Source organism: Sylvia atricapilla, chromosome 9, assembly GCF_009819655.1.
Source record: "Sylvia atricapilla isolate bSylAtr1 chromosome 9, bSylAtr1.pri, whole genome shotgun sequence".
NCBI lineage: Eukaryota > Metazoa > Chordata > Aves > Passeriformes > Sylviidae > Sylvia > Sylvia atricapilla.
This window is the reverse complement of record NC_089148.1, coordinates 7,687,728-7,713,160: the sequence shown is the minus strand read 5'-3', so window position 1 is coordinate 7,713,160 and position 25,433 is coordinate 7,687,728. Positions and strand designations below refer to the sequence as shown.

The window sequence follows — 25,433 nt, the reverse complement described above, 5'->3', positions numbered from 1 at the left end:
AAAAGGAAGTGAGAAAGAGGAAAGTTCTGTTGGAAGAACTGCTGTACTGTCATCGAGGCAGCATCCTACATGGTACAGAAGTTCCCATGGCTGGTTACATCCAGCTGGTAGACTGAGCCCTCTTCAAGCTGAATAGAAGGAGCAATTCCACACCTTCTTTATAAATGACATCAGCTAGAAACAACACAGGTCGCTACAGAAAACAGAAGGCTCACACCATCTGATCCTGCTGAAAACAAGAGGGGATGTGGTAGGAGCATGAGCTTTGTATATGCAAAGCAAGGGTGTGAAAGCAGTGGTGATGTGTGACCCTGAAAGGAAACCAGATAAAGCTTCTCAGACAGAACAAGTCCATATGGAAGGAGATTTAGAAGCTCCAAGCAAAAAAACAATCTATTAGTCATTCTATTTGGAGAGGAATAGCAATATTTATTTGCTAAATCCTTTGTTGTAAGGAAACAAGACTGATAGAAGCAATCCCTGCAGTGCACAAAGCAGCATCTCAATCACACCACTCATTCCTAGTTTGAAGTCTTTCCTTGTTAAATTATTGGATGGTCAGCTGGATTCAATGGACAACAATCATTTCCGTAAAATCTTTTTGAAAGGCACTGATGAGAGCAAGAAGCTGCAGCTGAGAGTGCAGGATGAGGAACACAGTAGTTATTCTATTTAGATGCAGACCTGAATGACAGTGTTGATAAACATACCAGCTCACCCGCTTCTATTTTTTCTGCCCAACTCCTTTTTTTCATTGTTTTACAGCATTTTATTTTCTTTTCTCCTAAGCCTAAAGAACAAAGGCATTTCTTTCAGTTTGCTTTATTTTTAACATAACTACCTCTGGCATTTACTTGTCCATGTATCTTATGGACACCCTGGTTTTGTTTTTAATGCCTCCAGAATAATTCTATTCCATAAAGCTTGCAGCTGTAGTGCAGCTTAAAGAACCAGAGGAGGAAGGAAAATCATTTAGTGCTTTAAAAATGGTGCGTACGTGTAGCGTTTTCTACATCATATTGTTTTTTGAAGTTGCTCTATGAAGTCATATGAGTGCTGTATTTAAGGCAGAAGTCTGTTCTATTTGTTATTTGGAATATAAAGCCTCTTCCCCAAATCCACCCACTCCAGCTGTCTATTTAAAACCTGCCCAAGAGCTCGCGCTCACACACAACACACGGGGATTTTGACCTGAGTGCAGGCATATGATGAGATATAAGAAGTATCTATATATATATAAATAAACCCTTTATTTTTTTTCTCTCCAAACAAGCTTAGGCTCCTCAAAGCCCTTATACCCTGTGGATACCATCTGACCCCATGCCTTGCTCCAAGGGGGGGCCTGCAAAGTTCTAAGTCAGATCCAACTCCAAATTTAAGCCATGCTGTGCTGGGTTCTACATTCAGCTGAGCTGTGCATGTCCCCAGGGACAGAGTTTTCACAACCTGCCTGGGCCCCAGCTCCAATATCTGACTACTCTCCCTGTGACTCCCACCATCAGCTCAGAATTTTTCTTGCTGTGGTTCCCCATCAAGACTAAACACACTTGGGCCAGTGGTAAAAACCCAGAAGGGTCAGTTCTGAAGGAAACAATATATTGTAGAAACTTTGAAACCATTTCTCCACCTGCTAGCCTCATTTTTCAGTTCTGCTATCAGAGACCAGCTCCTTTCCTTCTCCCTCCCACCCTGTGATCCTAAAGAATGCCATAAATCATTTTACAGTGCTGTGGTGCACACACTCTGTGCTGCAACAGAGACCAAGAGACACCAGGTACACAGCCGCAGTTCTGAAATGCAGATGCTCCTGTGGAGCTCTCACTTCTTGGGTACAGGAAAAAAGCCAGCACAGGAATTCTCTGCATTAGGGAAAAACTGGATTTGGTGACAGCAGCAGAGCAGGTTCCGTAAGGTGGGGGAGGAAGAGGCTGGGATAATTTGGAGTCAGGGGTGGGGGCAGTTCAGGAGGCTGGAAGGGGACAGCAGCCTTCTAAAAGGTCAAGAGATGGGAAGGGAGTTAATGATCCCGCTGCCTTTTACTACTGCTCCTGCAGCAGGCTCAGGTTCAGCCTGCTCCTCTGCTGAACTCACAGCTCAGTCCTTTTCCAGCACTGCTTCTAATGATGCAAATATTAGCCAGCATCACGTAAGTGTTAAGTAATTAGGATGCTGTGATGCAGAACAAGAAGAAATGGGCAAATATTTTTTTTATGTGGATCAGTAGAGAGAGATAGGCATTCACATTTGCAAGTTTATCATGCAGTCTTTTCATGCTGTTAAGCAGCAATTACACTGAATGCTTCTAAAGGTTGAAACTTTCAAATCACTCCTAGTATTAATCATGTATTTCATAAATACTAAGCAAGTTTTTAGAGTAAATGGCTACAATCTCCAGTTGAAACATTACTGCCTGTGATCTCATGGATTATATTTCATAACATCCCAGAATGGTTTGGGTTGGAAGGGATTTTGAAAGATCATTTTGTTCCAATCCTCCCCACCATGGGAAGGGATACCGCCCAAAGATGCATACAAAGCAAATATTTCTCTGGATTTCATACAGAAGAACATTTTCCTTAAGGAGGAGCTTCCATCAAGATGATATTGATGGTCCTGCAACAAATTGAACCCACTTTACAAGCTCAATCCAGATGACAAATACTACCAAACTCCTGTGCCCTGAATCAATAGAAATAAAACTCTGTGCAATAAACTATCAATCAAGTAGTGAAATTACTTCAGGGAAATGCTGTGCAGCCAACTGAATGGCGATAATTAACATTTTTCAGGAATCAAAGAGCTTTTGCTTTAAAGAGCACATAAGCTACAGGAGGATGCTATTTACTGACTGATCGTATATGATAAGAAGCACCAGAAAAACTTCTTAGGATGACATGAAAAGCAAAAAAATTAAACATGTGCCCTCAAACAGTTTCATGCATGTGCCACTTACACTAAACCCCCTGCTCTTACACTAGCAGCAGCTTAAAAAAGCAAAAGAAAAGGATACTGGTAAAACAACACCAACTTACTCCACTGCTCCCATCTTTCAAGAGATGATTAAAATATTAAATCACAGGACAAAAGCAATTAATAGAACTATAAATAAAGAAATGCTGAAATGTAGAGACTAGTCTGCACAGTGCAGGTGGCATTGCTCTCTCCTCTCATGTGAGAATCACTTTTCATATTTCAAAACAATACATAAGAGATTTTAGTACTGCATTTACTCAAACCTTCTAGAGACATATTTTGACATAGATGTACTTTTAATAATACTTGTCTGTGTCAAGCCAGGAATTACATTCCATAGATGTTGGTATTCTAAAAGCATATTTCAAGTGGGCATCAAGAAAGTGTATGCTGAAAAGGACTCCAGCTCCCCTGGCAGGATAAGCATAAGCTCAGTCACTATTAGCAATAATCCCATTTCAGCAGAGCTAGAATAAGAAATTTTAAAGCTATGTAAAAAAAAAAAAATCCCATACATTGTGATCGCCTGCTTCAGTTTTTCACCCACTGCAAGCCAAACAGTATTCTTAAACTACAGCATGACCTTTCAAAAGGCAAGCAGTTTTGATTTAATGAGTTCAACTGATGAATAATTTATTGCAGCCTTAATTAGGCAGCCAACTTGTAAGGCCCATGCAAAAGCAACTGCAGAGAACACGAGGATTGAACCCACATACCCTTGTCTTTCAAAATCCAAAGTTTGGATGCACCACAGAATAGCTGCACTTCAGTCTAGTTCTCTCTTCGTATTCTAAGGACTCTCTTCTCTTCTAGTAGTTCTTAGTGAACTGCCAGCTCTTACGTGACAAATCCATGGCACAGCAAGAACAGACTGAAATTCACTCTCCATGGATGTGGCCTGGGTTAAACCACCACAGAAGATCCTCCCAACAATATCCAGTCTAAGCCAGACAGGCTGGCTGGAAACACGTGCCTGGTCACACCAATTGATGTTTTAGTTGATTACAGAATTGACACATTCCACTCTAAACTTTGCCTTTAATAGACTTCTTTAAAAATAGTTCTTCCTCAAGGATGCCAGAGGTGGCTCAGAAAAGCACTGAACAATCAGAATCATTTAGGCAATGGAGTCATAGCTCTAACTGCTGGGATGGGCAGAATCAGTTCAGAACTAAAGAGCTGCTCCTTGTTTTACTGCAGGGTCCACCGGGGAGGTGGTGATAGCAACCCCAAACCCCAGTAAATCCAATTCCACTACTTCTGGAGAACAAAAAAGCTCAAAATAATCAAAGTAAATAGGGGATTTTCAGGGCTATTTTAAACTAGGTGTTACTCGGGATTACTACACTACCACATTGAGAAGAAATAGGAAAGAGAAACATGGGAAAGATATGGCATGGTAACTATTTATAACCTGAAGGGTGGCACAATTTCTTTTTATGGATTTTAAGCTCAGCTTCATTTAGACCAAATCTTCCTCCCAGCTGGAAGTGCTGAAGAGGTATCACTTCTCCAGCATGGATCCATACACACTTGCATCAATATCCATATATGAGAAAGGACAAGGAATAGCTTCCTACTGAGAGTGATCTACAGGGAAAATGTTGCCAGTAACAGTGGAAGAACATTCCTGAGTAACTCACAGACGTGGAACCCAGAAATGAGGGGTGTTAGGAAAATGCCACTAAAAGCAAGAATCACTGACTTTCCCCACCACAACCTTGAGTTAAAAGTTATCTAATTAAAATTTATAAAGTCACCATACATCTAGTAAGTATTTTTCAAGATTAATGACATCTAAATTAATTCAAACTTCCAATAACTAGCAAATTTTGTCTTATTAGATAATGAGGACATTTATATTTATAGTCAGAAATTGGCACATGTAAAATGTTATGTGAGTGAGAAATCATTTATTTTAGAAGAAATACCAAACCTGGTATTATCTGCCATCTCTTAAATAAAAGGAAATCAAATATATACTTTACCGGAACTAAGAACAGGTTAAATATAAAGACAACACTTATATCTACAAATCCTTTTGAAAAGGACACTCTCAAGGAATGGAGAACTCAAGTCTGTAGACCAAATTCAAGGCCAACTTCTTTCACCAATATTAAACTCACACATAAACCTCTCCCCTCTGCTCAAGATTATGGCTTGAAGCTGGAAGTCAGTCTCTTTGTTCATATATTTTAAAGATATATAACATCAAACTGCCCCAAACATGGAATATCAACATGCTGAATGCCTCTCAGTGACTTTATAGCCATTCCATATATTGAAATAAAGATATTAGAAATAACCATCTTAACAGTTAAGGTTTTCTAATACACTAGCTAAAAGAAATAAGAATGAGAAATAGCAATTTTCTCCAAAGGAAAGGTTTTACACAAGTGATTTGCATTCATTTTTCTGTTTAAGTTACGAAAATACTCAGTAGTCAGAAAAAATATCATAGGAATGGAATAGGGCTAGGTTAAAAAAAGCCTTATTTTTCAGCTAATGTTCTAACCCAAGTGCTAACAAGGGGATGAGGTTCAGCACATTTCCTTTCACCCCCAAAGAAGGTTCTTTACAAAACAAAGCAAAAAAAAAAGTAAGGGAAAAATGTTACATTCAAAAAGCTATATTTTATTGTTATGGCAACTGATGTGCTAAAAATAAAGAAATAAAGTTGTTATGGCAACTAGAATTTTAAAGGCAGTCAAAAGTAGAATAATCAAACATTCTGCTGGCTTAAAATGTAACATCTATGACTCAATTTACAGAAAGAGCTTCAGAGACATAGAGGTTGGGTGTTTTTAGGGGGATTCTGCTTTAGAGATCCCAGTTAATACACTTCCAGAGAACTCTAAGGAATGCAAGGGACCATCTCAAGGCGAGCAGAAAATTCACAGTCAGGAGGAAAAATCAAACACCTTTTAGCACTTCTCTGATGTGCTGGTGACCTTACTGAGATCCATGAAACGTATTAGGCTGCCCAGAGAAGCTGTGGCTGCCCCATCCCTGGAAATGTCCAGGACCAGGTTAGATGGGGCTTGGAACAACCTGGGATAGTGGAAGGTGTCCCTGCCCATGGCCTGACGGTGAGATTTAAAGTCCTTTTCAACCCAAACCATTCTAGAATTCCATGATAAAGGTTACTTAATGATTTTAAATGAAGTACTGAAAAGTTAGGAAGCACCAAAATCTGTCTGAAGCAGCAGTTTTGTCTCTTTGTACGTATGGAATTATAAAGATGCCTGTGACTACAACATAATACCTTTAATTTTCTGATAGGTCCTTGATGATCATTACAGGGCTCCTAATTATACAAGCACTTTCACAACAATCTCAGAGAACTCTTCTCCTATTCATTATTTCTCAGATTGTCAAAAGTGCTACCTCTGTTCAAAATTAACAGAACTGTGTGCACCATGAAATATTCCAAAAGTCATACTGAGACAAGCCTTAATTAATAATAAGCAAAGTATTTAACAGATACTTCAGAAAATGATGACTAGAAACAGTAACTTGTACTGGAAATATTTGCACTTAAACCATGCAGGTAGCATGTGCCAGGACCACAGTGTAAGCCGGTATTTTAACACAGCATGTGCCTTGAATTTTGGCTTCACTGCACTGAAAATTAAGGCTGCTACTAGCAGTACTCATAACTCTTCTCAACGACATGAAAAGTCTCTCATCACAATCCACAAGAGCTTTCAGTGAGCAGAACTAGCATGGCCAAAAATACAGCTCAAAGTCAGGCTCTTCACTGGCACTAAACGGAGAAGAAGCAGATTAATCCCTTATTGCAGCATAAAATCAGATGTACAAAGGAAAGTTAAATAATACACAGAGCTGTGCAGCAAGGCTAACACTGAAAATTCAAGTGTATTCCTGTACTTTTGCATCCCCAGCCCCAGCATAAATCCTTGAGGCTGGATACACAGCTAACTCACTCCCTCTCAAGCATCATGTGAAGTTAGCCTTTCCAGAAATGCAAATTATGTAGATAAATATCCCACCCAATGGACCTACGACCAAGTCAACAGCTTCTGCAAAGGAAACTATGTACAACACTCACTCCACAGACATTTTCAGGAGTAAGCGTAACTCTTAGACACTGGAATATCAAGACTTTAAATCCACATGTCAGAAGTATGTCTCTGCCTGGGCTAAAGGAGCTGGCTGCCTCTTTCCAAGGCTTCCTGCTGACTCAACCAGACACTGCAGACAGTCCTGAAAAGACAACCAGCAACTGCTGCTCTGAGCTTTCTATGATATTAACTTCCTCATTGTGTATTAGCCTAAACTTAATCAAGTGCATGGCTGCCTGAAATATAAGGTTCTGAGTTCAAAAAAAAATTGAGCAGACATCCAAGTATTACTCCTTGACTGCCAGCTGTGTAAATCCACTGCTGACATTCAGCATCAGTATTCTTGTTCTATCAGGGGCAGCCATTCTGCATTGAACACACATAACATGCATATATAAAAGCATCACCAAAGAATACTCATGCTAGCATTTGTGGGTCTATTTTATCCCTAATGTGCGTTTACGTATTTTCAAATTTCCATTAAAGAAGAATTAGAGAGTCTTCACAGAAGGAAAAGGAAATCCTAGACAAGTGGCAACAAAGACCAAAAGAGCTTTCTGGAATTACACTTACAAAGTCATGAAAGAAGTGGGCAATGGTTCCAAAATGTACCTGCAATTCCTCTGCCATACAGTACCAAAAAGTGACATTAGACTGCAGTGTTACATTGACCTACCTAAGGCTCCCCCATCCTTCCTGCCCAGCCCCAGTGCCTGCTCCCATCTCACCCTGACACCTGAACTCTGAATCTCACTGAGAGAAATGGGGAGAAGGAAATTTTCTAAGAAAAAAATCCACAATGACTGTGAATTTTTTCCCTGCAAATGCTAAGTAAGGGTATAAAAGAGATGGAACATGCAGTAAAAGAAATCTCTTTTGGCGAGCACGTTGTCTGAACTGCAATCCCCATTAATGGCTATTTAGTTTTAATGCAGGCTGTATCTCATATTAGTGAGGCAAAAAAAGGTTGTATTTTGAAAGTGCATTGCTTTGAAGACAAACCACCCATCTGAAGACAGCTCTGTCATATGCAGGATATGATTAAAATACATGACGCTCTATATCATCACCATTTGGCTGTCAGTTTAAAAAGCAACTGATGAAAACCCTAAGCAAGAAAAAAAATTCCTAGCTGCCAAAATATTTGTCTGTGTCCACAAAAACTTACATAAAAGATTGTTAGAAAGAGTATATGCAATAGCAGACTGCAATCAATCTCCTTCTGGTTAATTTACCTCAGCAGCTGCAAATTTGCTTGCTGACATGACTCTTAATTTGTATGGCCATACAAAGGGGAAAAAAATCCTTAAAGGGTGCAGACTGTGAAGATCTACTGGTTTCTAATCTCTTTTGAAGTGATTCCTGTAAAATCTACCTTAACACCAGCTCAAGCCCTTAGAGGAATATCCTACAGAACACACAAATAAGCCTGCCATTTGGGGTTTTATCATGAAGAGGTCATACATAAAGTAAGGTAGCAAAAGGTTCAGAATTCACTCCTACATCAAATTACAAATTCCTAAATTAAATCCATATTTGGATTCAAGTGATGTATTCATCACTTCTGTACACTTTAATATTCTACACATGCAGCTCAATCCTTGCTGGGTTTTACTATTCCAATTGTTCTGAACTGCTCTCCACAGCTATGGAAAAAATGCTTTAATTATGTGTTGACCACCACTACTGGTGCTAACAAAGGCCTTTAAAAAGACTTTAAACCAAATGTTTGGATTCTTAGTGTTTCTCTCTGAGCATTTAGAGCGCTCTTTAATTTTTACAGCATTAAACATTAACAGACTGAAATCAACAACTGATAGTCAGGAAAAGGTGGTTTGCTCTCTTCAATAAAGGCATTTAAGATATCTAAAGCTCCAGCTCTGGAGTGCTGCAGCCTCCTGAATGCCAGTTATGCAACCTTTGAAAGCAGAGGCCTGTTAGGAAGCAGTGGATTTGAGAGGAAAGAGGAATACCGAGAGCAAGATGATTGCCCCAAACACAATTATCCCTCAGCAATCCCAGCTCCTGCAGCGGACACAGACATAATCTTTTCCTTCAGGTAAGCAGTACCCTGTGCTAACAGGGAAGATCATAGACACAGAATTCCATAAAGACAACACACCCTTCAGGGAACTTCTGAAATGACCCAGTTTTACTCAGGGGTGTAGAAAGCCATGGTTTAAAATGTCTCTACTACAGCTGCTCTTTCAGCATTACAGGAAAACTGAACACTGACTAACAAACCAACGTTCAAATTCAACTAGGATACCTATTTATGTTTTATCTGGGAAGGAATAACAGGGATTTTCAAATGAGCTCTGAGGTGCCAAGTACTAGCAGCTCTTACCACACTCTGAGGGAACAGCAATGACACATCCCAATTCCATCCTACTTAAAAACCACTTGTTATCAGCATCAATATTCATATATCCTGAGCTTCTGACACTATCTGGTGTAATATCAATTCTCCCAGTAACCATCATTTAAGCTTATTCAGGCCAGAACACTGATACACCCTTGGTTTCATCACCGTTGGAAATGAGGGGCAACTCTGCTCCCCTGGTTTGCAGATAATGGATCCTAAATTCACACAGACAGAACACACAGGGCACATGCAAATCCCAGTTCTGCTCCACCCTTCACAATAAATGTGTCAATGGATGTGACTTTTAGGGCAGAAAGGTCATACATCACCTCAAAAGCCAGGAATTGTATTGTGAGTGTTATTTTAGGGTTCTCATATGTGGATATGTATGAAAAAGAAGCTGCAGAAACATTCTTAATGCAGCAGAATATTTCATAACTTTACGCAGTCTCTGAAAATAAAATACAGTATTTTCCACCTCAAGTATCATACATAAACATTAAAATTTAGATTACATAAAAATAAAAATTACTAATTGATGCTCTTCCTTTATTTCCTGAAGGGGCCTGTCATTAAACTGATTAATTCCTCTGAAGATGAAGACTGAGCATAAGATTTTCCCTTTTGTGCACACAAAATTGAAAGACTTTCTCCAGATGAGTGCTAAATGAATCAAAACTTGGCAAATTAAATTCACCTTAGGGACACTTTATTCCCGAGTTTGTAAGAGTAATATTAACATTTGCTGTGGAACTAGGTACCCTGGTACATTTATCATAAACTAAACCTTTTATCCGAAGTCTGAATTTAAATGAAGCTATTTAAAGAATTAAGATTGCATCAACTTCTATTCTTCAGAGACAATAATTTTTCACTGATTTCTAGTGAGTATTTTCAGTTCATATATACTTTATTGTCCCACAATGTTGCAGCAACACTAAAATAATTCAAAGTATTACTGTAACTGTCAGCACCAACAGATCAGCTTACACCAAAAGTGAAGCTTCCCATCACTCCAACTAGCAACATGAGCTGATTTGTCTCAACAAACCACACTACATTATAAAAATATCGAGAATCTACTTGCCATGAAATGAATTATCTCAGTTTAAGAGAAGAGTTAAGTCAAGTCATCCTATCCTTATCCTGTAAGAAAAGGTGGGGGAAAAGTAGAACCTAAGAAACTGCCTTTAGACAGTGAATTTAAAAGAAACAGGAAATTCAGAAAAAGTGATCAGTTCCTTCAGAATTATTTTGCCTAATTCCCAAATGCTTCATTCCAAAAGCAAAGTAACAGGTCTTTCTCTTTTCAGTCAACTGAGAAAAAAAATCACATTTTTATTATAATGATCATTGATCCTTATGTAATAGGATCTTTATAATTCCTTAGCATATTGCTAGGCCATCCTTGAGATCTGTTTCCTTTAGAAGTCAAAGGAGACAACTCCTAATTAGCAAGGCGACGAAATAGAAATGCAAAAACCCTGAAAACCAAACCAACTTATTCCTCGCTTTGGAGGCCTCAACTCGCCCATTTTCAATCAGGACAAACAGATGCAGCATTCTGAACACAAATATTTCCTACAAAAATATTCCAATGTTTCAGTCCATTAACCAGCCTCCTGCGGCAGCTGGTGAACAGTCATCTTTTTAATTAGACACCCTCACTGATTAATTAGTCTCAGAACACTGAGCAGTGGAACCCTGCACGATGCCATTGGGACAAAGAAATATTCCTCTTCCCCTTCTCAGTGCTAACTTAACACCCTTTGGTATTGCTGCAAATAACACACTTGATTCATTTTCTACTCACACTAAAATAACCTTCCTGTGTAAGGAATTCTCCCAATTCTCAGCTGAACTGCTTCACACAAATTGTATTTACTTCACACAAATAAAATAAATTAAAAACTAAATGAACAAAACTATATAAACATGGCACCAAAGCACCAGTTTCAAAATCAACTGCATTTATCCTTCTTTGGATAGAAAGTGACTCACCTGTGATCTCCTCAGTTTTCCTTTTACCAACTATGCAAGCAAACTGGCAATAAAAATTAAAAAGCCAGGTAAATATTACATGTGAAACAAAGAACCTTTTCTTGTTTGAACTGTTTGGCTGAATTCAAAATTAAAAAACTTAATACATTTCTGCATTAGGTTTACATGAAAGTTCATCTTCAGTCCTTGGAGCTCAGTTTGAAGACAGATGCACCAAGAAACAGATAATTAGAGTTAAATCAATACATGGAAGATTGTACTTTAAGCACATGTTGAAACTTCAACAACAGGATTTGCTATTTTCATCTATCCTATTTCTAACTTTTAATTTTGGACAAGACACAATTCCAGAAACCTGCAGCCTTAACTTTTGGGTTTTTTTTCTTTTTGCTTTAAAAAAAGAGGCTTTGTCTCTTTTTTTTAGGAAAGATAGGAATCAGAAATAACAATCCTGGTCCAAACTGAACAGATAAACTACATATATTTACTCTGAATCAAATAACTTCATCCAGACCCAAATCCAATCCATTTGCTCCACCTTCTGCAGCAATTGAAAATACTTTCCTCACCACTGCATGAGAATTACACTGCTGGAGTAGTGATACTTCTGATTAGTGCCATTTTCTAATTATTAAATTACTGAAATCTCTTATTTTCATGATATGGCAATATTTAATCCTCAAATCAATGTCTTTCAGAGCTTAGAAAGATTCTTAGCATTTTCACTCTTATGTGGAGTGACTTGAAATGTTACTGGTCCAGACACAAAACACCAAAAAGTACAGTCAGCAGAAAAAGCTGGGGTTTGGCCAAGCTTTCTGAACCCTGACCTTTAATTAGTTATTATCTCTAACTGCTCTAGGCACATGCTCATATTGACAAAGGAAATTATGACAATAAACAAATAATCTTATTTTTGCTTCTCTTACAAGTCATTTGGAAGGACAGCTATTCAATTCTTCTTTGAGACCTTCACCTCAATGTCACCATCCAGTTCAAAACCAGGCGTTCTCATTCCTACACAAACTTTCACTGTTTTGAGTAATGTAATACTACCAACTTTCTGATCTTACTTTAAAAATAATAATAATAAATTTTAAACAAGATTTGCTTTCTTAAGCCACAGCAGCAGCTGCATTTAAAGTAAGTATATGCTGCTAGGTGAACATACAGTTCATTTCTTAAGGGAATTCCTATTGCAAACTAGAAGTCTTTTATGAATACATCATACAGTTTTAGACTCAGAAATGCTACCTTCAAACAGTCCACCCCAAAGTTTTCAAACTACAGAGCATGAGTGACAGCCTCCTGTTTCTGTTCTCATTTTACTTACACAACTACACTCGGCCCTGACAGGAAAGAAGTCTCATCCTACAAATTCGGCAGTGAGAATTCATACAAGAATAAAACCATCTAAAACAGAGAAGCTGAAGTCTGATAATAAGCAGTGTAAGATACAATAAATAAAACATCTGTCCCCATGCAGATGCAGTAAGTGTTTTAGGCTAAGTTGCTGCATCACTGCCATCAAGTGACAGCAAATTTCTACTCATTTACACACTGACAGTGGCTGAAACCTGTTCTGACAAGGACACAGCAGCAAGAGGAGCATGATTCCTGCAGGAGACAGTTACCAGTCACTCCAGCTGTAAACAGGCTACACTGTGGCTTGGCACTCACCAGTTTATCAGAGCTCTGAATACACCTCAGCATGGAAAAATTCACTGGAGTCTCTGGAGAGGAACCAGTGAAGATGAAATAGTGCCAAGCAGGCAGGAGAAAACACTCTGTCAATGAACTGACCTCAGCTTGTGCACATTTTTCTACTTATATTCCTTTTAACAAACAGATCAGACATGCTTTTTCTAAAGCTCTTTAAGTGCCAATATTAACCCTTCATTATCATAAGCAGATTCTCCTCACCTTGATCTTACTTTCCTTACAATAATTCCATAAACAAAAACTACACGTTTATCCCTGCTGATGTATATTTGACTTCCCCCTTGCTGTCAGGTGCCACGTGCAGCACTGTGAAAGCCCACTGCAAGAGGAGTCAGGCAGATCTGAATTGTCACACAGAACACATTTACATATGTGTCAGAACTAAAGCAGCTGCCAAATCACAACTCCTACTCTCTAAAACTGCATGCAAGGCCCACTATTGTGCTCCAGTCAAAATTCCTGAGCAGCTCAGGGTAATCATCAAGCTGGAACTCAGCAGACCTAAGAGAGTGCAAGGCAGTGCTTGTCAGGACTTGTGAGAGCACAACTATTTCTTTCTCCCTTCTCTCCTGGAACTCCAAACTCACCTAGAGATGGGAAATGAATGCTCTGATCCAGGGATAAAGGAACCCAGTTCACCAGATGATTCCTGACAGATTGCTGATCTCCAATGCACAGGATTAGAGGATATGGAGGCCTTTTGGAGAAAGTAAGTGCAGCACTGACTTTTCTAAATGAGACATTTTGCTTTCAGTGCTGAATTCAGACTCTAAAACAAGCCCCGAATTACTCTCTCCTACAGAACACACTGAACCAAGCACTCCTGCAGCTGAGAAACACTGCAGCAGGTTCCAGAGCTCTGCATACAGACGGATATATACAGAATAAACGCACAGCCAGATTTCTTAGGTGATGGGACTTATAGCTGGCCCATCTAACATACCACCGGCTGCACAAGACTGGAATAGAACAACAAATGTGTCTATATCATGGGCTCTAAACTAAATTCAAATGCTGAGAGTCTGCTGCCATTCAGAGGATCACAAGGCACACATTTTTGGCCTGCCAACAACACAACTCTCACTAGTGAGCACAGTTTCACCAGAAGTTACCCAGTAACACTGTAGTAAAGCCAGAGTTTCTACCAGATTTCACTCTGTCCCCAGCAGAGGCAGCCATAAATCAGGTTTTCAGTACTGATAATTCCAGGTATTAGTTAATCTTTCAAGCTGTGACAGTATCATGGCAGAGATTTTTCTAGTGGTCTCCAGTGCCCTTTTCTCAGTGAGGTGCTTTAACGCAGGGCTGCAGGTGAAGCTGGATGAGCAGGGCAGGGCTGGAGTGCTGGGAGAGCGGGCTCAGAGGAAGGATCTGTCACCATGGGCAGCAGGGGACAGAACCTCGGGGACTGCTCCAGGAGCTGGGCAGCAATGGGGAGCTCTTTGAGGGAGGTTCTGGGGACTTCTGGGGTGTAAGCAGGTAAAGGTTCAAGTTCACAGATGTCTGTATCACCTCCCACTTCTGATACTGAACCCACTTCATTTTCAGGACTGCAAGTGCAGAGCAGCAGCACCTCTCCCCACCTAGGAATAGCTCAGGAATATGTTTAAGGAATACACTGCTGAAGTGGTCAAGGCACTCACAAACATGTTCACCTTCCAGAAGAGAAGCATCAAGCAGAATGACCAAAATACAAGGAAGACAATGAATATGTGTGAACATATACATAAAGAATCAAGATGAAAATGATGGGTTTGATGGGAAGAATAACTAATTATGGAAAAAATAAAGTTCGTGTTTGTTGGTATATTAGGATGGTAGCATACAAATAGTGCAGAGAAAATAAATCAGTTCAGCTTTCTCATACAGAGGAAGCAAGTAAATTAATAAGTTGATTAATTAATATCCAAACAACTCTGAAGCTAAACATTACTAAGTTATTATTAGGTTATTACTGAAAAACATAAGGTAACATTACAACCAAGATTTTAGTAGTATATACTACTAAAGTATATATTCTGCTACTCTGTCTGCCTAATTCACATTACTGACACATCAGAATGAAACTGAGTTCTGTTCACAAACAAAAATATCAGGTAATAATAATTCATTTTAAAAAATCAGCTGACTTTTTTTTTTTCTGAAGCATCCCATATTAACTCTTCCCAAAGATGGGCCCCAGATTTGGTATGGCACAAGCTCTCTCCTGTTCGTTTCCCTCATGAGTCTTTTATTGCCAAATGATGTGATCACCTGCAGTTTAGACAGAGACTACAGAAGAAGTTTTGTCATTTCAGAAGGAAAAGGATTCACTTTAGAAAAAAACCTCTGTTTGAATAAATGCTTCGGTTCAGCAGAGGATTTAATATTTTCATCAGTAACACTGTAATGTTTCATATTAAATACTGGATGAAATATAATCTTCCAAAACACACATCACTGCAATATTTCTGTGGTGAAAAGGCCAAGTGTTACAAGGTACTTGTAAGGCACAAGGCTCCAGCATCAAGATAAACTTGCATTTTAGAACTTCTCCACTCCCTCCTCCGCTGTGAAACAAACATCTTTCCTACTTTTGGAAAGTAGGAGCAAATAATGGAGGTGGCTTTGATGCAACATACAGCTGACAGATGTCCTGTGAATGGTTTCTAAGGAAATATAACACAGCTACAACATCAAAATAAAAAAAATTATACTACCAAAACATTCTTCCTTCTTGGTAAAGAAAAATGAGAAGTCACCAGGACAGGTCTCACTCCGGGGATGCTTCTAAACTTCCCAAACATCATTAATTATGTCAAATTAAGAGGACAAGTAGCAAAACAATATGACAACATTATGAAAGGAAGCTTTGAGTAACAACATCTACCCCAGAATTTCTATGTGGACAGACAATTCACCACCCAGGTAACTGTCTTGGGTTCAATGCAAGGTGTATTCTATTCCCATCTCTTAAAACCAGTCAGAGAGGTGTTTCTTTATCTCTTCTGTGACCCATTCCTCGTAACTCTGAGGGAACGAGGTGGGTGCCTTGGTTAATGGGCAGCTGTTCAAACCAGGAGCGGCAGTGTTCTTTATCTCTTCCAGGACCCATCATCCCTCCAGGGGATATCTGCTGTTAATGGGCCATCGAGGCTCCTCAGTTTCTGAAGGACATTGAGATGCTTGAACACCTCCAGAGGAGGGCAACAGAGCTGGTGAAGGGCTTGGGACAGAAACCACATGAGGAATGACAGAGGGAGCTGGGGCTGTTCAGCCTGGAGAAAAGGAGACTCAGAGGTGACCTTATCACTCTCTGCAACTCCCTGAAGGGTGGCTGCAGACAGCTGGGGGTTGGTCTCTTTCTCCAGGCAGCACTGACAGAATGACAGGACAGTCTCAGGCTGCGTCAGGGGAAATACAGGTTGGATATGAGGAGGAAGTTTTTCACTGGAAGAGTGATTAAATACTGGAATAGTCTGCCCAGGGAGGTGGTGGAGTCGCCGTCCCTGGACGTGTTTAAAAAGAGACTGGATGTGGCACTCGGTGCCATGATCTAGTTGAGGTGTTGGGGCTGGGTTGGACTCGATGATCTGGAAGGTCTCTTCCAACCTACACATTCTGTGATTCTGTGTTTGTTTGCTTTTTCTGTACTGAAGCGTTTTTAATATTCCTAGTAAAGAACTGTTCTTCCTATTCCTGTATCTTTGCCTTGAAGTCTCTTAATTCCAAAATTACAGTAGTTCAGAGGGAGGGGGTTTACACTCTCCATTCCAAGGGAAGCTCTGGCTTTTCCCTGGCAGACACCTGTCTTTGCAAACCAAGACAGTAACAAACCCAGCACTCACTCTGAGCAGCACAGAAAATGACCTCCATCCATTCCTGCCATTTAAAAGCATATCAGAGACTTCTGCTCTTCTCAGAGCTCTAACAGCCCTGCAGCAGCAGAGCTCCAGAACCCCAAATGCTGAGATCACCTCTGACCCTGCACAGGCCTTGTGCTACACAACACAGGGCTCCTCCCTCTTGCCATCGCAGATCCAAGAAATCTAACTGCTCCACAGACCTCTGAGAACACTCACTGACTGCACTGCCAGACACAGAATGGCAATGCACTCCCAAAAGGATTCTCCTCTCAGCTCACCCATCCAGCAAGGAGACTGGTCTCCTGCTAGGTCAAAATATTTTTAACACTCTTTTTTAAAATGAACAACAGAAAGAAGAAATACTCAATTTTGTGCCATTTTGTTTGGGTTTGAGATTTTTTAAGAACTGAAACGCCTGAAATTAAGACATACACAAACCAAACTTCTGAAAAAAACCAAGTGATGGATGTGAGTTTATAAAAAAACCCACAAGCAAACGCCTGAACATGCTGATGTTCTTATTATCATCACAGCAAGAGAACAGAAAGCTAAATGTCAAGCATTACTACAGATATAGGTCAGCAATTTCTATTGCTAATGCCATGCAGCAGGTACCCATGGCAGGAGGAAAAGTCACATAATGACAATTTCAGTTGCTTAAAACAAGTCAAACTGTTTCGCTCTTCTGCTGCCCTGCCACTGACCAGCAGAATTCATCTCAGCCAAAGGAAAGCGAACAAAAGGAGTAAAGAATAAATAGTAAGTCCCTTACCATTGTGATGAGTAATCTGTATTTATCCAGCATTGCCTGGTTGTCATGGCATCCTGCCAGCAACTGCCAGATCTCTGCCCTCAGTGCTTCTGGAACACCACTCTTCACCAGAGTGGACAATCCGTTTGGTCTCACAACAAGGTTATTGTGCCTGAAACAAAGATGATAGTTTGCCTGTTATACTCCAACTGTGGCAACCAAAATAACGATTAAAAACATTAAAAATCTTTAAAGTTATTCACCAAAGCAGAGTCAGCAATTGGCAACACAAGCTTTTCTTCCACTGGTTACAGTAGTATTTGTCATATGGAATGAACAAACTCTACAAGGATTTACAGTAAGAACGAGTGGCAAAATGTATAAAAGTGATATCCAAATTCTCTAGGTGTGGAGACATTAATGAAAATTAACAATAAACAACTGCAGAAGTGGAACTAAGTTGGCTAACGAAGAACAACTTGAATTGAAAGAGAAAAACACGCCATGAACAGGACATGAAAAATTATCACCGCTGTTTAAATTTAAAAGATACTCTAACCTATTTTTTTGCCTGTGCTTTGGGGATGATATCCCCATTTTTCCAAATGACCTGAGAATTGAAAAGAGTGTGATTATATAATACCATTATTCTTTGAAAAAAAATTTTTTTGCTTTTAAACATGCAGGGCAGTGCAAGTAATTTCATCTTTACTCCTCAGATACCCAAATAAAAACTAGTTTCTTTTATCTTTTTCAGTCCATTTCGCACTCAGTCAAATTATGCTAATGGTCTTGCCATGGGAAAGAGCTAGAAAGAAAACCAATATACCAATATTCCCAGAAACAGTAAAAGCACTAAACACTTGACTTCAAAGACTTGCACAGGTTCAGAGCAGGCCACAGAGATGTTCCAAGGGCTGGAATCTCCCTGTTATGGACACAGGTTGGGATAGCTGTGGGTGTTCTGCCTGGATGGGAAAAAGGCTCCAAGGAGAACTTACTGTGGCCTTTCAGTACCTTAAAGGAGCTTATAAAAAGGAGGAAAAGAACTTTTATAGGGGCAGATAGTGACAGGACAAGGGGGAATGGTTTTAAACTGACAGAGAGGTTGGGTTACATGGGTACTGGGGAGAAATTCTTCTCTGTGAGGGTGGGCAGGCCCTGGCACAGGGTGCCCAGAGAAGCTGTGGCTGCCCCTGGATCCCTGGAAGTGTCCAAGGCCAGGCTGGACAGGGCCTGGAGCAGCCCGGGATAGCAGAAGGTGTCCCTGCCCATGGCAGCGGGTGGGAATGAGATGAGCTTTAAGGTCCTTTTTAACCCAAACTATTCAGTGATCCTATGACCAGATCCTCTAAGCGGTTACACAATTATGACACGCCTGTTGAGGAATAAATACATAGTAAATACATCAGAAAGTTGAAGCACTAGTTGTGGATTAGTTTGGTTATCAGATGGATCTGGTCATATGTGTTATGTGAGAAACAAAGAAGGGCTCCCCTGAGGGCTGGGCAAGCTGATCCAATGAACAGCCAGAAAGGGACATTCCCATAGAAACAAAACAGGGAAATTTTCAGCAACACCAAGGAAACAATACAGATAAGGCAACAACCAACACACATGCTGTTACACCATCCTGAACATAATCCCAACTGAGAATTAAACAACCAGACTTCACTGGCTCTGTCCTAGATTTGTGTCTCATGGCAGAGGTAACACTTTAGCAATATGAGTCCATGCTGGATAGCATTACTAACTTCCACAGCCAACTTTCCAAGCACTGCATGGCTCTTTGGGAAACAGCTTGCACATCCAAAATCCCTGCTCAGAACAACAGAAGTGAGCCTAAAATAAAAACCTGTCTTACTCTAACCTTATCCTTTATCATGTGGGGGGTCACCATTCATGGATGCTGACATCTTTAATTTGCTACAAAATGTTGCAATTCTCCTGCACAAACTCATCAATCCAATTTTAAAATATCAGAGAGCAAGGACATATAGCACCAATGCACAGATTATGCTCCAACTTGAGAAACATAAATTTCTGATCAAAGACTGTTATTGATCATTGCTACTAGGTTTTTTTTTAAGAAATAGTTGACCAGTCAGCTAAAACAGCTTAGCTGGCAAGAACAACTTTAATGCTGAGGATGCAGTAAATAGTAAAATAAACAGATACACTATTACTTTTCAATTGTTCATTCTGTCTTTTTGGTAAATTATCTTATTTTTATTTCTGTTTATATGCTTGAAAGAGAGTCCTGGAGCAGTGTTTCTGCTGAGTCCAATAGGTTACAATGACATTTTAATGAAATGACAAAAAGCAATTAAAACGCAAGAATTTTTTTATCTAAGAGACAAATCAGCACACCAATTCCCCAAATGGAAATGTTAATTTTTGTTTATTTACTTTTTTTACAAGTGCACAGATCTTCTACTAACATATGGTGCAGTTTTCAACACACTATAAGATTTAGATCTATCTTTAGTTTTCAAATTCTTACAATTTCTCACCTGCTACTCTAAGTTTTGTCCTTCAAATGTAACATAACACTATTCAAGAACTTAAGTAGTTTACAGATTTGAATTCCTCTCCAGAGGTAATACTGCTTGACACACTTCAGAAGAAATGTTTGCTAGTCTTCAAACAGGCTGGCATCTCCCATTTCTCACCCCATTTTAAACTGATTTTAAGCTACTTTAACTACTAAATTCTCTTGATTTATATGTAAATTATCTTTGGATTCCAAAATAGTTTATTCCAAAAGTCTTAAATGCTTTGTCTTGTTGATCAGTATATTTGAGTAAACAGAAGAAATAGTAGGATCATGAAACTTTTATGACCATGAGCTGTGAGTGTCTTTTTACTTCAGCATGCTCATCCACAGAGACCAGGTATTTGTGAAGGACACAGGTTAAAAGCAGAAGAATCAACTGACAAATGAATTTTTTTAAAAAAGTTAAATTGAGAAGTAGCATCTTCCAATCTTGGATCCTGGATTAAGGTCAGAAACTTGGGTGACAGAATAGTTAAAAACTTGGAAGGTTCCAAAAATAGTTAAAAACTCAGAAGTTAGAAACTTCTAATTTCTGGTTAGAAGGAGAGGGTTCCAGGGGGAAGGTTCAGTTTAGCTCAGCAAAACCCCCTGAAGCCTCAGCCAGAAACCTTGGTCTGAGATTGCCATAGATGAGGCGAGCAGTAAGAGGCTGTTCCTCCACAGCTACACAGTAGCCAAGTAAAGGGAGGAACTGTCCAAATAAATCCTTAAAATGTTGTTCATCTCTCTTTTTTGGAGTTAGGAAAAGGAAACAGACAATTTCAGATTAAGGGCCTCTAATTATTTTTGTCTCCAGCAGCAGGAGCTATTACTTACACAGGGAAAACTAAGTAAGTGGTTCTGGCACTTGCTCAGGTCTCTCTGAGGCAGCAAACCGACAGACTTTCTCCTCTCTTGGCACAGTATGCACTGCCACTGAAGCACTTAATTAAACAACAGAAATAACACTGTTGAGAACATAAGTCTGTGCTTACAAATATTCTTGGTTTTATTCACCACCAGAAAGTGTTTCAGTGAGGATTCACAGTCTTTCTAGATTCCTTTTCAAGTGTTTTCATATAGCACACGAACAAAAATAGAAACAAAAAGCGCTTCTAAACAAATTAAATGTAGACCAGCTGGCTTGCATGGCTTAGATGGGGCACATGGGAGTGGCTGTCTGTCCAACCCCGACACTGAGTTTCATGAGGATTTAACAGCCAGCCCCAAATGACCATAAAGTTCTGCCTGTGAAGACTCATATCTGCTGTGTGAGCATATACAAATACACTCTGAAACACCAAACATAACCAGATTTTTGCACATGCTATGGGAAAGATTTGTCAAAAAAAGCTCCAAGTTAGCTATACAAGTCCCCTTTAAATTAAGTTTAAAACCTACACTTCAATGTGTCTTGCATTTTAGTTTTTAAACTGTGTAAGCAAAAGAATCTGAAACCTCCTGCTCAGGAGTGCACAGTGTCATAAACCAAACAGAAGGTTAATATCTAAAGTCTAATGTAAGAAATTAAGCATTACCATCTCCCCAGTAACTCTCCCCAGGAATACAAAATCTTCTCAGGACAATCCTTTGACACATCACCAGTGCCACTGGAGAGTTCATTATCACTGTCTGTAAAAAGAAAGAAAAGACAAGAAAACAAAAGCATGTACAGATCTACTCAAGAGCACAGATGCTAGAGATGCACAAGTCTCAGACAATGTTTTTTTTAATATATCCGTTTTAAAGGCAAAAAAAGATACAACATTTTAATGGAATCATAAAGAATGTTTAGCAGACTTTACCAAAAAGTGTATTAATAAAGTTACCATAAAGTGTAAAAGAACAGGACTAGGAATAATTCACCGCAGTCTAACCAGAGAAAGGACTGGGACCTAGAAAATCATTATGTGAGAAAACTTTCAAGGCTGTCAACACTCCATTTAATAAATTTCACAGTGTTACCTGAAAGTCACATAAAAGAGGAGTCTCACAGACTTCACATAAAGAGAAGTCTCTGATAAAGCAGAGTAGATAATGCTACTTCCTTACACCATGTCCCTCTGGCTGTCCTGTGGTACCCCGAGCTCAGGAAGCCTCCTCTGAGCCACAAAATCGTATTTTTTACTGAACTAAGTTCATGGATGAGCAGAAAAGAAAAAAAAAATACTGTGACATTAAAGGTAAAGTACATGGAACAGAGTGGATTGCTACAAATGAAAGCTCCTAACTATTAAGAATGAAACACTTAGGGAGGGATATATGCCATTATATGACTAACACCCAAACCCAGAAGGGATCATGTAGGCCTGGAATAGCATGCTCAAAAAACCCATCCAAGTGTTCATTAGGATTCCAATCCTAATGGGCTTGTGCAGCTGCCCACAGTAAGCTGGACAGTCTAACTCCACATGACAAATCCTTATGCAAATATGGTCATCAGTTATTTGGACTTTTTCCAGTTTTATCTGAATAAAATGCTGATAAGAATTAAACAAGTGTAACTTCAACAACACCAGATGCTGACAGGGTCCAGCTTTCAGTGTCTTTACTGGAAACACAAGCCAAAAAGAGACACAGCCACAGCCCCCTTATCATCATCACAGAATCCCAGAATGGTTTGGCTTGGAAGGGTCCTTAAAGCTCACCCAGTTCCAAGCCCCCTGCCATGGGCAGGGACACCTTCCACTGGCCCAGGTTGCTCCAAGCCCTCTCCAGTCTGGCCTAGAACATTTCCAGGGATGGTGCAGCTCCAGCTTCTCTGGGCAACCTTCAGAGGCTGCTGAAGCCATGGACAGTTCGTTGTTGGAGGACTCCAGGGCTGCCCTCTCCTATGCTGAGTTAAAATGCAACAAAAAAAAAGAAGAACCAAAGCTACATCTGCCCCCCAAATCCTTTCAAAACTCTCCTCCACACGGCTCTGTCACATCTTATTGCTGATCTAATATCCTGAATTCCCTCAGGTGCATTAAACACTTCAACTCCAGCTTTATGTTGACAGCATAGTTCAGGTAGAAGAGGATCTTCAGTACTTGTGCGACTACCCTGTTAACTCTTCACCTTTATCATTCCCACTTCAATTACAGATTTCTAATTTATATTCTGAGCAGCTGTCAAATACAAGTCATTAATAAAATATCATCAGTGCTTGAATTTGACAGTGGGCTGTGAGGACAAGGATAGCATATACTGTATTTCAAGGACAATTAACAGCAAAAACACTGCCCTGAGAGAAGCATATAAGACATCTCTGTGTTTCAAAATGAACACTACGTTGGTGAAAGGGTTCAGCTTGGAGCCTGCTTGCACAGCTTTACAGTTCCTAAATACCAGCCCAACCTCCATTTAAATACTTCCCAATTACAATTAAAATAATCCAAACAAAATAACTACCTACCTGCATCACAAATCTACAAAAAACCTTGATTTTAACGTATCCCAATCTTTTGCATGCATTCACTAGACCTAAAGATGGAAATTAGAAGATCTAAAACTCCCAAGTTTATAATTTTAACTAAAATTTTCTATCACAGTGACAGATTTCCCAGTAACCAAAGGAATCAATTGTGTCCTGAGGGGGAAAAAACCACACACTCAAAGACTCAGCTTCCCCGTTAAAATTACCAAAAATAGTGTAAAGGCCAATTTCCTCACTTACCACACAGACATGGCAGTAACTAACAAAACAACAGGAACTAAATGCATTATATTTGTTGAATTCTCTTCTCTCCTGATTTGCACAACTGAGTCAGAGGGACCAATAATAAATGCAGTCCCTTCTACTTCCCACAGACAGAAGAAAAAAATTGAGGAAACCTCTGAGATGAGCCCATTTGCTATTCAGAGACACAAGATGTATGTTAATGATACTGGTGTGTATTAAGAACCTCAGGAAACCCAGCTCACATCAGGAATTTATCACAAACCACAATTTCAGAAAGGTTTTAGGTGTTCAAAGTAAAGGAAGAAAATTTGCCACCAAACGCTGAAAGGAAGAGATTAGAATTTCTTTGGAGAGACTGCAGAACTACAGCACATCTCTACAAGAGTTAATGTTGAAAATACACACAAACAAACCCTGCAGCCTGGAATGAAATCTGATAAAGATGACTAAAATCCCCAGGCAGACCAAAATGTTTCAAAATGTAGCTCCACTGAATCCTTTGAGCAACAAAGCACAGCAGCTCTTATCAGATCCAATACTGAGCTCAAGGACTACTAAAGAAACAAAGCCCTTGATGTCTCACTGTGCTGGTATTCCAGGCAAAATTCTTCGAAGTTCTAAAGGAGACCAGTGTTACACAGCACATCCACTCCAGTGCTTCAGCCACAAAATTCTTTCATCTGGAAGGCTTGGCAGTGTTTGAAATGTATTATTCAGCTATATGTCACAAAATCTCAGGCCTTAATTAGAAATGCCATATGCTCCCTTTCAAAGGACGCTAACGTCAAACTTCAAAATAGAATAGGGCAAAGGGAAGAGAATAAACAGCCTTAAAAACATCGAATTTGTTTCCATTCTAAAGAGTATTTACATATTCTAACCTCTTAGAGTATTAAGGTATAAGCTAAGAAAAAAGATGCCATGGGAGGGATTCTTAACGGTAGATGTTTTTCTCTAAGTATTTCTGATTTTTGATTTTTTTTTTCTACATTCCATAGCATATACAAACCAGCAGAATTTGCCAAAGCATGATTCAATCCACCCTTATTCTGCTGGGAAAGCCACAGATCCCTTCTTCTAAACATTCTGTATATTATTCCTCCTCCTGTGTTTGCCCTGACCTCTCAGAGCCATCATCTGGGCAATAAAACTTGAACTTTGTCAGAGCAGGTGGACAATGGAAGACACCTCAAAGGGGCAAACCTTGGGGTTGTGAGTTTGTGTACACACAAACGGGCTTTAGGATCACTCCCAGGGAACAGTAAGTCTCAAAGGTACTCTGTTTTGTTTTCAATTGCAACACGACTCACAAAATTCACAAAAAGGTCATGCCTCATGAATCAACTCCCTGAATTTAGAGTCTTTTTAAAGCTCTAAAGGATCACACTCCCACAGCAAGCATTGCTCTCTCTGTATGGTAGCAGCATGGAATAATACTTTGGGCTGGAAAAGACCTCTCGAAATCAGCTGGTCTGATCCACTCCACGCTCT

General features: G+C 39.6%; 1 protein-coding gene across 3 annotated transcripts in view; it reads right to left on the bottom strand.

Moving 5' to 3' along the window:
* RABGAP1L (RAB GTPase activating protein 1 like) overlaps positions 1-25,433 on the bottom strand; it is a 233,114-nt gene that overhangs the window by 160,312 nt on the left and 47,369 nt on the right. For all 3 annotated transcript variants that reach the window (XM_066324697.1, XM_066324696.1, XM_066324698.1), the window contains exons 12-13: positions 21,817-21,910; positions 17,764-17,914 (exon numbers count right to left, since the gene is read on the bottom strand). In XM_066324697.1, coding sequence (XP_066180794.1) covers positions 17,764-17,914; positions 21,817-21,910 — 245 coding nt within the window. The remainder of the gene's footprint in view (positions 1-17,763; positions 17,915-21,816; positions 21,911-25,433) is intronic.